The 15,373-nt window shown below is 31.5% G+C and overlaps 1 protein-coding gene across 3 annotated transcripts in view; it reads left to right on the plus strand.

Annotated features, from left to right (window-relative positions):
- The first annotated feature begins 8,026 nt into the window (after window positions 1-8,026).
- LOC111424418 (IGF-II mRNA-binding protein) overlaps window positions 8,027-15,373 on the plus strand; it is a 49,677-nt gene continuing 42,330 nt past the window's right edge. For all 3 annotated transcript variants that reach the window (XM_023057937.2, XM_023057938.2, XM_023057939.2), the window contains exons 1-2: window positions 8,027-8,381; window positions 8,470-8,530. In XM_023057937.2, coding sequence (XP_022913705.1) covers window positions 8,171-8,381; window positions 8,470-8,530 — 272 coding nt within the window. In that variant the 5' untranslated portion in view covers window positions 8,027-8,170. The remainder of the gene's footprint in view (window positions 8,382-8,469; window positions 8,531-15,373) is intronic.

Consider the following 15,373-nt stretch of genomic DNA (forward strand, 5'->3'; position numbering starts at 1 on the left):
ATGCCATCACATTTTTTAATATAACACTGTTGATGGTAATTTCTGCGGATAAACAAATTTAGACATATAATCTTAGACGCTATAAAATGGTGGGAAGGAAGAACCAAACCAAGCCAAGTAATTGATTTTATAGATTAAACCAGTATAACAGAAGCTATCTCAATGACAATAGTTGAAGCATTTAATAAATTATTTATATGCAACCCAACGAATAGATGTTGCATATAGATGTAGTCAGTATTAATGCTGGTGCCTCAAAATTAGTTTTGCAAGGAACTAATTCAAATAGTGACTCTGGAAAAGAATTTTTACCCAAAGGAATGTTGTGGCAACTTTCACTGTACCCTAAAATAATGCTGTGAGCATTCTTACGCAGAACAAAAGAAACGAAGATCAGAAGAATGCATTGAAAAGTATACTGTTTTGTTATCTTTGTGGAGAGGCCGAATAAAAGATTTGAGTGTTTGCACTGTAGCAAAGTATACTTTTTTACATTAATTGATAATTTTGTTTTGTTTCTACTGGTTTCAACCTATAACTTGCATCATCTTCAGGAAATTTCTTTAATACCATCAATTTCTTGCTTTTCTAAAAAAAATGCTTTGAAATGGTTTAATGCAAACTTAACTTCAACTTATATATTTGACTAACTTCATTCCTAAACAAAGACTGATTATGATAGGTTGAGGTTATGTTATTGTATGCAACATTATTTTTTTATTTAAAACGAATATAAGTTATGTCCAATTGGACAAAAAAAACATTGTCGGTCTTCCATTGATACTGATTAAATTTGATGCACCCCGTGCAATTCGCCTCCTATGGTTATTCGCCGATGCACCGGTTTCTTTTTTCCCGTACAATACGCGCGATGCACTCTTCATTACGGGATGCATTCGCGAGCGTCGCCACCGGCGAATGCAACGAATCCGGAACGCAATTGGCCACTCAAACAGGCGAATTGCGAAACGGACCAATCGTCAACCTCCCCTTATGCACTTGCATTTTGTGTCTGCGCCGTTCCACATCGACGCTATTCGCTCATTTTTTTAAATACATTACTCACATTACCGAACATGTTATGTACTTACATAAAACAAGCTTTTTGTTACCATTCGTATTTTTTCTAATACATCATTTTTTATAATATTATTATCCATAAAAAATTGAAGTATTTAAGCATTTTTGAGCACAATTTAAAGACTCTTCATCTAATTAATCTAAATTCTAACCTCCAATTTCTTCTTTTCATAGATAAAATGTCAACTTCAATACAAACTTAACCTCAATTTATATTTTTGACATTTGACTAACTTCATTCTTAAATTATCTTTTTATAATTATATTGTATTATCATCAAAATTGAAGTATTTCACATTTTTTAGAACAATTTGAAGAATCTTCATTTAAATAATTTAAATTCTAACCTCTAATTTATTTTTTTCATGAACAACATGTCATCTTCAATACAAATTTAATATCAATTTATATTTTTGACATTTAACTAACTTCATTCTTAAATTATTTTGTATAATATATTGTATTATCACCAAAATTAAAGTATGCAACATGTTTTAACACAATTTGAAAAATTTTGAAAATTTGAGATTAAACTTTAGATTATTTAGATGAAAATAATCTAAACTCTAATTTTAAATTTTTTTTATGGACAAACTGTCATTGTCAATACAAACTTAACCTCACTTTTTATTTCTGACATTTAACTAACTTCATTCTTAAATAATAAATTATTATAATTAAGGTTATGTTTGACATATGTGAAATTTGGGAACGTTTATAAGAGTTTTTTAGATTTCCATGATTTTTTTTTAACTGTAAGTACCTAAAAAAATGATCAATTTTCATAAGTGTAAATACGAGTACTTAGATACGTTTTTGGTTTGTCAAGTGAGCTATCCGCAAAGCATAAAAAAAGGGGAAGAATTGTAAAATCACCAAAATTGTAATATTTAACATTTTTTAGAACAATTTGAAGAATCTTGAAAATTTTTAGATTAGAGTTTAGGTTATTTAGATGAAAATAATTTAATTCCAATTCTCCAATTCTTTTTTCATGAACAAAATGTCATTATCAATTCAAACTTAACCTCAATTTATATTTTTGACATTTGACTAACTTCATTCTTAAATTATTTTTTTATAATATATTGTATTATCACCAAAATTGAAGTATTTAACATTTTTTAGAACAATTTGAAGAATCTTCATCTAAATAATCTAAATTCTAACCTCCAATTTCTTTTTTTCATAGACTAAATGTCAACTTCAATACAAACTTAACGTCAATTTACTTTTTTGACATTTGACTACCATTATTTTAAAATTTTTTTTTATAGTATTATATTGTATTATCACCAAAATTGAAGTGATTAACATTATTTAGAACAATTTGAAGAATTTTGAAAATTTGAGATTAAACTTTACATTATTTAGTTGAAAATAATCTGAACTCTAATCTCCAATTTTTTTTATGGACAAAATGTCATTGTCAATTCAAACTAAACCTCAATTTATATTTTTGACTAACTTCATTCTTAAATTATTTTTTTTTAATAATATATTGTATTATCACCAAAATTGAAGGTTTAACTTTTTCTAGAACAATTTGAGATTAAACTTTAGATTATTTAGATGAAAATAATCTAAACTCCAATCTCCAATTTTTTTTATGGACAAAATGTCATTGTCAATTCAAACTTAACCCCAATTTATATTTTTGACATTTAACTAACTTCATTCTTAAATAATAAATGATTAGGTTATGTTTGACATATGTTAAATTTGGAAACGTTTATAAAAATTTTTTAGATATCCATGATTTTTTTTTAAATGTAAGTAAGTACCTAAAAAATGATCAATTTTCATAAGTGTAAATACGAGTACTTACATACGTGTGTCGTTTGTCGAGTGACCGATCCACAAAGCATAAAAAAGGGGGAAGAATGTAAAAGAGGGGCCGTCGATTATATAGTACATACTATATACATAAAATCCCCTTTCATCGTCTCCTCGTCCCTTAGATACCCTTTCATGTTCCGGGGGTATATTATTTCCTACCAGCCACGAATGCACGCACTTTATGTAGGCATGTAAATGCAGATTTCCATCGTAAAGTGCAATGGCGGACCGACTTTAATGCACTTTTATTCCTGCAGGATAAGATTATTTTTATTAAAATTTATTTCATTTAAAAAAAAATTGTAATGCTTATTTTGGTGAGGTGTTCTTTTCTCACGGTTTCGGTTGAATTTAACATTCAGGACTATTACCTGAGTTATTTGAAAGAAGACCCTTCCGACGTGGATGAGTCTTTATCCGGTCAACTGGCCGAAAGGTTACGTTTTTAACGTCCCGTTTGAGAATAACAGTTGGTAACCTTTGACATTTTTTGATTTATGATTTATCTTGGTTGTCTTTGTATGGGTCACCAAATTCCAGTTTTGCACTTAACGTAATACGCAAATGACTAAATTAAGAATCAAATTAAGTCAAAATTTTTATTTTAATTTGAATCAAAAAAAAAGTTCGTTAACGGTTTATCTTCTTTTGGTAGTCTCGGTATATTTACAACCGATTCGGCAACGTCGTCAAAAAGTTGGCAGGCAGCCGCCGCGTCGTCGTCGTCGTCGTCTCGTCGTGCGAAGAGTATTGTTATACGACCCATTGTCGTTTCTAACGTCTAATAAAGCTCGACAATGGATGCTAATCCTCCGCTACAAGGAATTAGGTTGGGCGCGATCTTCGTCTTGGACGACCCAAATTATAAAAAAGAATCACACAATATTCGGCGAAACCTGATCCGGCGACCGAATTTTCGGGTATCTCATTGTCCACGAACCGACCATTTCCGGTTCCGTATACGTGACCTCTGGACCAGTTCAAGACCATTTTTCTTTATATTATTTAATTTTTTTATGTTAAGGGGTCGTTTTCGGTTACCATAAAATGTACATAAATAGTCGAAACATAAAGACATTTGAATTTATTTAGGTGGTGCATTTAAAAATGTTAATGTTGAAGCAAAAAAAAAATAAATATGAAATTGAGACATGTCATAAAGACGAGGAGGATGGTTAAGAAATTCATGAGCCGCAAACGACATCGAGAGGAAATGAATGACCCCGAGGATGGGGGATGGGGTTGAAGTATAAGAAAAAGACGAGACGGGCAGCGCTCATAAACACGACAATAATAATCGAATCGAGCTGCGGCCGCGCGAGCATCGCACGACGGCGCTTTTAAAAATCGATTTATCACGGGTTATGCCGGTCGTGAATAAACTGGTTTTACCCTTTTGAGTTTTGCTACTATACCCTGGGCATTCATTTACCTTTTTTTCTTCTTTGAACTTATCGCTTCTTCATTCATTCCATCCATTCTTTTCAAAATTTTAAATACTTAGAAGGGATTATTCTTCCTTAGTAATTCTTAATTAATAAACATGTCGTCTTAATGATATCTTTGTGCGTCATCACTTTCATTAGCAAAACGACAAACTCGAAGTCACCGATTGAAAGTCAAAAATAGACTCCCATAAGAATAATAATGTTTCGAAATATTATGCAAAGAAGAAAAATTTTACAATGTTCCCAAAGCCACACATAATCTTATTACCAACTCACTCCAAAGTGCGTTTTATGCACAAAAAAGGAAAATTAGTGCTTTTCTGTATTATGACCAAAAATTTAATTACTATAAAATATAGCAACCCAGTTCAATTTGATATTACTTGGGAGATTTCACACCTACTACTCTTGTACAAAACAGTGGCAAAATTTTTATTGTGCGAACCAGTGGCACAACAATTCAGGAGGTTGTTTTGGAAAAACTCCAGGTAATTTTGACTTATTAACGTATTGTACCAAAGTTGCATTGATTATCTCACATCAAATATTAACCTCAAAAATTATCCTGAAACCAATGTCGATTGTTTTGCTTCTATTCTATTATTATGGAAACGATTTTCGACGCACCATAGAATGTTATTGAGAAAGTTGTCTCTAAAATCAATGTTAGTAAGGGAAGTTGCACAGTTTTTGATGCTCTATCATATAGACATAATAAAAAGTTTGTCTTGAAGGGACAGTTTAAATATTTCATCCCATTTCAGAGATATTTGGCATAAAAGTTTTAAGTTTAACTGTATATTATAAGTACAACAATTACAGTTTTGTTGAACCATAAATCATCACTACATTATTATAGGGCCCTACGTTATCTCTCCACTAGAAAACCAAGACCAACATAGGTACATTCCTATTTTGACTGATTTGATAGCTAACGAGTTGTATGATATACACAACGTATTTGTAATTATAAAAATTGACAATCTTATTTCCTATTTAGCAATTGCAAATTTATATAAAAAGTTTTTGGGGTTATCATGTTTACATATTCATATTCTATTTGGTTTTGCGAGTTTAAGTTATGTTTGGGTTGGATGTGGAAGAGTTGGGTTGGGTTCTGCGACTGGCTTGAGTATGGATTAGTTAGGATTGGTTTAGATAGTTTGGGTTGGGTTAGATTTCTGTACGGATATTTTTAGGTTTGGATGTTTTGGGGGTGGTTTTGGATCGATCTGATTGGTGGCAAGGGGCGAGCAAACATATTTAAGCGAGAATTTTGAAAGATTGGTAACAAGTATCAGTTAAATACTACCTATATTACACCACGATAAGTAAGAATGAATGTGGTAAGATTCTCAAAGAAAGCAGAATCATATTAAAAGGTTACTAAAATTAAGGCAAAATCATAAATAATAGAATTAAGAAATAAGACAAGAAATGAGTCAAGAACATTTTAACAAAAATCACCAATATATATTGGAACAAATTTTGAAAGATAGAATGATGTCAAAAAGATGGCTAAAATAAAATATTACGTGGAAAGTCACTTAACCTCAACAAATGCATTAATTTAGTTGAAAATTCTCCCCTTCTCCTCATTGGAAGGTAGATACGGGACTAATTGTAGATATTTAGGTGCTACATCAAAAAGTATATAAGATTTAACAAATTTTTATTCCGATTTATGTCCACAACTTACTAAACTTTGCATTTCTAGTAGTACTTTTCTGCTCCATTTCGTGATACTTGATTCCCTCGCCTCTCATTTAATTTATTCGAATGGTTACATATAACTAAGAACTACGCCTCCTTCAATTTGATTTGCTCAATCATATTTCCACAAGCCATGAAAATATCATTTCGTTATAAACCATAAAATTTTCAATATCTCTAAATTGAGGTTTATGGATAAAAACTTGTTTGATAAAAATTGTTTGTACACAACCATTAAAATGTGATTATAACCTAACCATAATTATTACCAACCTATAGAATCGTTAAAGCTTGATACGACTTTTATGTCTTTAAAATTAAGAATCGTGGAAAAGAATGATGTGAATAAAAACGATTATTGATGATGGCGACTTTCCAACCATTTTTCATTTTTAGTTATAATCAGTAAAATCAATAAATATCTAAATTGACGTTTTTGAATGAAAGTTTTTATTATAATTCAAAAAATTAAAAATAATCGTGCATGAAAATTATTTGTTCATTTATAATCAAGTCCACAATCGGAATTAAATTCAAAACATTCCAAATTTGACATTTAGCAACAGCACTGTTTTTATCTCAAGAATTAAAAGTTATGGATGAGAATGGTATTAATAACAAAATGTTCATAACACATCATAAAAACATAATCTATTTCTTTCCACCCATTTCAGATTTAAAGTTATAAATCATAAAATGTCTCTTTTTGGACACATTTTCTTCAATGATTGCCTGTTGTAATTTTATTGATAAATTTCTTCATTATTTAGTGGTACCTTAGTAGTATTGGTTTTATTCGTATTCGAGCGTATAGGTCATCATTGCTAATATTGTACAAAAGATTTTTAGGATGTCGCATTTTGGTTATGCAGCTCCTTTCTGCTTTATCAATGATACCCTTAGTCTTATTCATCGAATTAATTGTTAGTAAGTGTCTAAACCGGTCTGAATATGGCTCTACTTGTGGTGTTATTGCCATGTTGATGTACATCACTTCGTTTTTGTAGATGAGTGTTTGGAAGTATTTGTCTCTTTTGGTTTTGTAATACAGTAGTTTGGAAGTTCCAAACTGTCAAAGTCATGATTCCAATTTGACTTGGCATTTTCCTGGATTGAGAGCAAGTCTTCATTTATGTAACCATTTCAATACTTGGTTGTATAGAGTTGTAAATTTGCTATGTCTTTGTCCAATGTGTTCTGATCTTCTGCGTAGATTAACAGTAGAAGTTGTATAAGGTGGAAGAACGGAGAAAACCCTAAAGAACCCTTGTTTGAATAACAAAGCTAACTTGAAGCATTCTGTTTTTTTTAAATTCCTCGATTAAAGTAGCCAAGTTTCTTTTGATAGCCATTTTTTTCTATTTTGAATAATAATCCCATATGCCAAATTATATCAAAAGCTTTGCGAATAAAGTAATTGCTTTCTTATTTAAGTTGTGGTTCAGTTCGATGTTGTTTACTAGCGTAACTAATGTAATAAGGATGTATAGTGGTTTGAAACCAAACTGGTTCAATGAAATACATTTTATAAACATTATTAGGGTTGATTATGTATAAAACTTATGTATTACAGAAATTATGTAGAAATTAGCTGATTAGTTTCCAAGCGGAATTTTCATAATATCCATAACTACAGTGATGTAGAAACCAAGCTTTCTTATCATTTACAAAAAAGGAAAATAATTATAACTTTTGGCAGATACTAAAATTCAAACTGATGTCATAAAAGTATTATACTCGCAAATTTAATTAATAATTTTATGAAATATAATAAAAAAAAATTAATTTTATATATTTATAATAAATATTTTTCATTTTGATTAACGTGAGGAAATTGAAAAACGTTAAAAATGAAAGAATTTTCAAAAAAAAAACTTAGTAGGCATTACAGTGACGTTAAAACTGAATAAACTTGTTATTCATTCTTTTGATTTTGACTTTTGCGCATGACAGATACATTTAGTTTCGCAACGTGCTTGCGATAAAGAAGTGTTTCGAGTTCGCCTCTCGCGCCTCCGCAATTTAATTTATTTATTACTTTTTTTTTTGTTTTAAATCCGACGACGACGATTTAATTAATTGGCGTTTATATGAGTACGACAGCGGGAAAGATACCGCCGATCACGATGAGCAAATTGTACATAGGAAATCTGCCGTTGGAAACCAACGAGGGAACACTCCGGCAACTTTTCCTTGAACACAACCTGTCTTGTACGAATGTACTCGTGAAAAGGGGCGGCTACGCATTTGTTGATTGTCCTGATCAATCTTCCGCCGATAAAGCCATCGATAAATTAAACGGTAAGCCTACTTTTAAACTTTATTTATTATTATTTTATATGTTATCTTTATTCAAACAATTTTTTTATTTATTTATTTTTTGTTGTAGGATATGCGTTCAATGGAAATACATTGGTTGTGGAACCATCTGTTGCGTCTGGAAAGAGAAGGTAGGAAGTAAACTAATTCTAAATCAACTAAATCTCGATATGAATTCTTTTAATTATTTAATTAATTAAAACTCATAAAGGAAAATTGTTGAAGGTAATTTTTAGGATTTGGATTTATTCGTATCATTTCTGACTCAACCAAGTGCAGATTGCATCGAGATTGTGTCGAGTGGCACGCGCTCGGTATACTTAATATGAAACCAGATGCACTAATTCTACGACAGTGTTATTCTTGCAAACCGAGCGCATCTGCCTCCGGATGCACCTCGGTTTTTAACCGGGTTATCTCAATCAGAAAACTTACCGAAAGGAGTTAATGACTGTTACATTTTACAGTTATTCCTTCATTCGCAGGATTACCCCACCTTGCAAAATCAAGATTGAACTAATTATTTTTCCCTTTACAATTCCATTTTCTGCTATAATCCATAATTTTCAATGGATAGTAATTTTAATCAACCCGACTAAACTCGAATAACAGTTATTATCGTGAGTTCCAGGTCGTTTTTAATTGACTTATATACTCTTCTACATTCTCTTTAAGCCCATTAGCGATTAATGACTCGCCCCGGTCGTTTTGTATGTGTGTGTGTGTAGAGCCGAGTCGAAAAGTGCAAGGGTTTAAAAAAAGAATCAATCGATGGTGCTCGTTTATGTATATTATGTACTCTAAGAAGAAGTGGAAGAAAAAGAAGGTATTGTTTGGGGACCGGCTCGGAGGATGTCGGCGTACGAAGAAGGCACGTGTGCCATTATTATTGCCGTTTGGGAGAAGGGACTGAGCTGGAAGAGGAGAAAGAAGAAGCATAAAGCGGCTGAAAAACACATGCCGCGGGATAACTGCCGGGGACATTAAGTTACAAGGTGATTTTCGGCGGACCCCGGGACACGCGATGGGCAGATGCCGCATCGGACACTGTGGTTGCATTGCCAAACAGTCATTAACCGATTCCATGCAGGATTTACTATACACCAGGAGCTTAACCTTTTTTTTGCTTAGCACCATCAAAATGATTGCTTTTTTATATCATTTTTATTGTTATTAATTGTTGCAGAAAAATTGATAAACATTTTATTTGAATTTATCATGTTATATTTAAGGACAAAACGATAAAAAATGTAGATAATAAAATTAACTCATGTGATGTCACGTTGCCACGCGACAGTATTGTCAATTTGGGTCATTTCAATGAAAGATATTAAATATGGTAAACCATACAGTTATTGGACAGTTAAGAGCTTTTCTTAGCCTTAAGAGTCTTCAAGTTGTACTTCGTCGTCTTCCTGTTCTTTCTTGTCTTACTGATATTGCAAGATCGACTGTATTTAATAAAGATGAGCGTTATAAAGTTCATTTCCTCAGCTCATCATCTCTTCCCTGAAACAATTTTGGCATAAATAAGTATTGTCATCATCAGGAATATGAATGCAATAAGATTATGGAACAAATTTCTTATGGAAACTAGTTTACAATCCTCACACTTCAAGTTGGTTTTAATTGCCAAAAAAATCTAATTTGCTAGACGAAAGATAATCATTTATAGCAACATTTGCAAATCATGAGCACTTTTGTACTTTAAAAGTGATGAGAATTTATGCTTTAGGCACATTATATTTGTTGGCAATATCATTTAGAAAAGATTTATCTTTCTGCATTTCTTGAATGACCAACAACATGCGTCTGGAATCGCTTTTTAATCATTTTTGATAACCTTTAATGAAAAAATAAGGCCCACAAATGGGTGTTCAATTTTATAATGATAGCTATTAGACACAGTGTCCAATGATTAAAATCAACACTGATTATATTGCAGTTATTAAACATTGGAATAGTTTAGCCTTCGAGATTAGAAACGCTAAACTGACTACGTTACACCATTCTACAGCTCGTAAGCTACATTTGGGAGTGTTTTTCACAATCAACCTCAAAAGTGTTGAAACTTTGTGACAGAATTAAAACACTATCAAAATACACTCCACTACAAATTTGAATATTTATTTATTAGACTTGTAGCTACAGAACGACGAAAATCTGATAGAATATTGAGAAAAAAAAGTTGAAACAAAACTTACATTTTCGTATAACCTAAACCTGTTAAAAAAAAGATGCTAATTTAAAAATTCCTGGAAGCCGTATTTATTGAAATTAAGGAATGAGAGTTATTCTAAATTAAAGCTCAAAGTTTTCTCTTTAAAATGATGTATAATAATTATTGGGTTGGATTGGAAAAATATTGAGAAAAAAAATGTGGAAATAACACTTACATTTTCGTATAACCTAAAAGTGTCAAAAAAAGATGCTAATTTAAAAATTCCTGGAAGCCGTATTTATTGAAATTAAGGAATAAGACTTGTTCTAAATTAAAGCTCAAAGCTTTTTCTTTAAAATGATGTATAATAATTGTTGGGTTGGATTGGAAAAATATTGAGAAAAAAAATGTTGAAATAAAACTTACATTTTCGTATAACCTAAACGTGTCAAAAAAAAGATGCTAATTTAAAAATTCCTGGAAGCCGTATTTATTGAAATTAAGGAATGAGACTTATTCTAAATTAAAGCTCAAAGTTTTCTCTTTAAAATGATGTATAATAATTGTTGGGTTGGATTGGAAAAATATTGAGGAAAAAAATGTTGAAATAAAACTTACATTTTCGTATAACCTAAAAGTGTCAAAAAAAGATCCTAATTTAAAAATTCCTGGAAGCCGTATTTATTGAAATTAAGGAATGAGACTTATTCTAAATTAAAGCTCAAAGCTTTCTCTTTAAAATGATGTATAATAATTGTTGGGTTGGATTGGAAAAATATTGAGAAAAGAAATGTTGAAATAAAACTTACATTTTCGTATAACCTAAAAGTGTCAAAAAAAGATGCTAATTTAAAAATTCCTGGAAGCCGTATTTATTGAAATTAAAGAATGAGACTTGTTCTAAATTAAAGCTCAAAGCTTTCTCTTTAAAATGATGTATAATAATTGTTGGGTTGGATTGGAAAAATATTGAGAAAAAAAATGTTGAAATAAAACTTATATTTTCGTATAACCTAAAAGTGTCAAAAAAAGATCCTAATTTAAAAATTCCTGGAAGCCGTATTTATTGAAATTAAGGAATGAGACTTATTCTAAATTAAAGCTCAAAGCTTTCTCTTTAAAATGATGTATAATAATTGTTGGGTTGGATTGGAAAAATATTGAGAAAAGAAATGTTGAAATAAAACTTACATTTTCGTATAACCTAAAAGTGTCAAAAAAAGATGCTAATTTAAAAATTGCTGGAAGCCGTATTTATTGAAATTAAAGAATGAGACTTGTTCTAAATTAAAGCTCAAAGCGTTCTCTTGAAAATTATGTATAATAATTGTTAGGTTAGGTTGGAAAAATATTGAGGAAAAAAATGTTGAAACAGAACTTACATTTTCGTATAACCTAAAAGTGTCAAAAAAAGATGCTAATTTAAAAATTGCTAGAAGCCGTATTTATTGAAATTAAAGAATGAGCCTTGTTCTAAATTAAAGCTCAAAGCTTTCTCTTTAAAGCGATGTATAATAATTGTTGGGTTGGATTCGAAAAATATTGAGGAAAAAAATTTTGAAACCAAACTTACATTTTCGCATAACCTAAACGCATCAAAACAAGATGCTAATTTAAAAATTCCTGGAAGCCGTATTTATTGAAATTAAGGAATGAGACTTATTTTAAATTAAAGCTCAAAGCTTTCTCTTTAAAATGATCTGTAATAATCACACCTAATAACCATTTATCAAAGAGATACCTTTTTGAACAACAAAATTCAAGAACACCACTTTTCACTAAACTTCTAACCTCACACCTGGACTACTAAGTTTTTTTATACATTTTTTATACAGATTCTTTCTTGTATAGTAGAAAGTACTGACAGCTCTAAATGCGCCGAATAGATGACTACAGTTTAAAATGAGTGTTTAGAACTACCGGTACTTAAATACCGTCGGGACACAAAGTCGAACTAGTTTGTCTCAAAGTGTCTGTATGGCATTAAAAAAGCGAGATCTAAAAATATTAAATATTCAACCTCTCAAGGTTCAATGAGTCTATTCCTCCATGATTTTGCGTTAGGTCAACAACACTTCCAGGTCTAGTTTTATTAACTCAACTTTTCAAATATCCCCAATCAACACAGTCTTTAAAATTGAAAGCCGGTAAACGAGGTTGCCATTCGTTGTCCAAGAAATATCTCATCTAGAACACGCGGAACATTTTTGCCAAAATGAGCTAGACTTTCCAGAGTTTAATTCTACATTGTATAATGTCAAAAAGCAGTTACAGAAAGAATTTTATCTTCTGCCATGGCTAATATTAACATAACATTAAACTATGATACGTATCTAATTACTCCAACAAAAAAAAACATCATTATTTCTTGTTTTTTGACATTAAATGAAATTTAAAAATGTGTTTTCAATACCTCCGAAATGAAACCTTTCGAAATTTATTCGTCGTTGTTATTTAACGTGGAACGCCGTCAGAATAACCACGCCCGGATGCAGAGGGGAAAATTGTATTTTCGCCGGACGCAGGACACAAACACGCCTGAAAAAGAAAAAACAGAAAAACGAAAAAAAAATTCCAAATAAATCCATTAGGAATTCGGGCCGATAAGCTCGCATCAGGCTGGCCAATCGACGATTATTTCCCGGGCTAATCCCCCAAATTTGCATGTGGGGGGCCGGCGTTTGGAGGCCATGCATCACAACCCCCGGGAACCAATTCCGCGCCGTCCCGTTATTATTATTTTCCGCGAAAAGCGGCCGTCCGTTTGATTTTCGAACGTAAATCCGCCCGAAGAGGGCCGGAAGCGCGGCTGGCTCTTTCAAAAAAAGCGCCATCGTTTATTGGAAACTCCCCAAAAAAAGGGTCCCCTTGACAAAAAAAAAACCTTTGAGTGGTAGTGAGTGAAATCACATTTGGCAGGACTTTTTGATTAGTAGTGAAAAAGAAAATTTTTTCACAAGATTTTTTTGTAGTGAGTTTAATTTAAAATTCGTTAGTCTACGAGACTCGTGTGTGTGGTTTCTGCTCGTTTTTTTTTCTTGTTTATCGGGGGCACCCACCGCGCCCCCCGGGCGGCATCTATCGTCGTTCGCCTGTTGTTTTTGACGGACGACTATAAAATGGCCCGATCGGGCGTCTCTTCCTTTGTTCTAACTGTCAGTAGTTCGGTTTTGCATCCATTATTACTCTTCTTTTCGGATGGGACCGCGCCGAATGGGCCCCACAGACACTCACACGCCCGTCGTCGTCCTCGTCGACCGGTGCATATGTCGGCTTTGGGAACTACTTCTAGGAACGGAGGCAATTTTTGGGTAAAATTCACCCTCCTTCTCCTTTCAAAACCTTCCCCTTGGGTCTCTCTTTTTTGTTGGCTCTTTTGGGATTACGACCACCAAATGCTATTTTTTTCCCTATGCCGTTAGAATCAAAATAAAATAAATAGGGGAAAGATTTTTTTGTTATTTGGATGGATTTGTTTTTCCAAATCAATCTTATCAACAGTTGTTTCTCGAATCTTCAGTGAATTTCAAAAGAGACTTCTTACTATTTTAGTCAGTTGTAATTTGTAGCTCAATGGGGTGAAGATATGCAATTTTATAAAACTAAACAATTTTCGTTACTTTTGGGACGCACTGTATTTAAGTAACAATGTTGTCAAATCACTTTTTGCCAAATCTATTAATTGTTAATACATGACATCTTCAATAAAAAGTAGTTAACAATGTGTTATATTCCAATTTATATTTATCTTAACCGAATTTCTAATAAAATTATGTTTGAAAACTAAAAAATTCAAAAACTATTCAAGACGAATTAGTTGTGTGCGAAAAATGGCAACATTGTATACTTTAGCACCAACTACTCAACCCGGTGTTTTTGTATATCTTCGATTTTATTTATTATCTCTAAAAATTATAGATGATAATGATTCTCGATATTATCGAAACTTACATTAGCTTCTTCAATGAGTTAGATGAGTGGTGTATTGTTTTTACTGATTACATAATTCTACAAGATACAGCAATCTTCGTTTTGAGGTTAGTTTAGAATTTGGTAAAGAATAAAGTTTATTAAAATATATAGCTATCATAAATGCTTTACATCGATTTTTTATGTATACTTTTAGGGAGACTACTTTATTGTCACCACCGCTCCAAGAATGCAGGTAAAATGAAAGCCACATTGAATGCATGAATTTAGGGGAGGTTTAAAATATCAAATTAATTCTCATCGAAGTTAAAATGGAATGGAAGGATCAATTAAAATTAATGTTTACTAACTTTTAATTTAGTTTGGGGGTTTCACTTAGTTGTTTAACAAGTTTAACTTTAATTGAGCTTTAGTTATGTTAAATTTCCTTCCGAAAAAGTTAAAAATATCTCCATATATGGTATGGAAATTTAAAGAAAATAACTAAAACATAATTCTTTTTTAATGAGGTTCTTTGTGATCATATCTCAGATGGATGCTAGAAGCATGTATAGTTTCCAAGAAGAGTGAATGATTAAGCTAATTTAGTTTGCTAATTGTTTAGCTTAGCTTTATAATCAGCACACAATGCAGATAAAGACAAAGTATTAAGTAACTAACTGTAGTTAGAGCATGATAACATATTTAGATAATCTTTGATTAATGTGCTAATAAAGTAAGAGTATTGTGTATTATTAGTTAATTTTTCTCGAACAGCACAACCGCGAATTTTTTTGAGTCCTGGTTGGCACTCAAACTTAATACATAACTAACTTTAAAGAAAAATGAACAACTTGTTCTAACACCCAACAACTATTCCTTACAGTTAATATCGTAAATCATT

Source organism: Onthophagus taurus, chromosome 6 (genome assembly GCF_036711975.1).
Source record: "Onthophagus taurus isolate NC chromosome 6, IU_Otau_3.0, whole genome shotgun sequence".
NCBI lineage: Eukaryota > Metazoa > Arthropoda > Insecta > Coleoptera > Scarabaeidae > Onthophagus > Onthophagus taurus.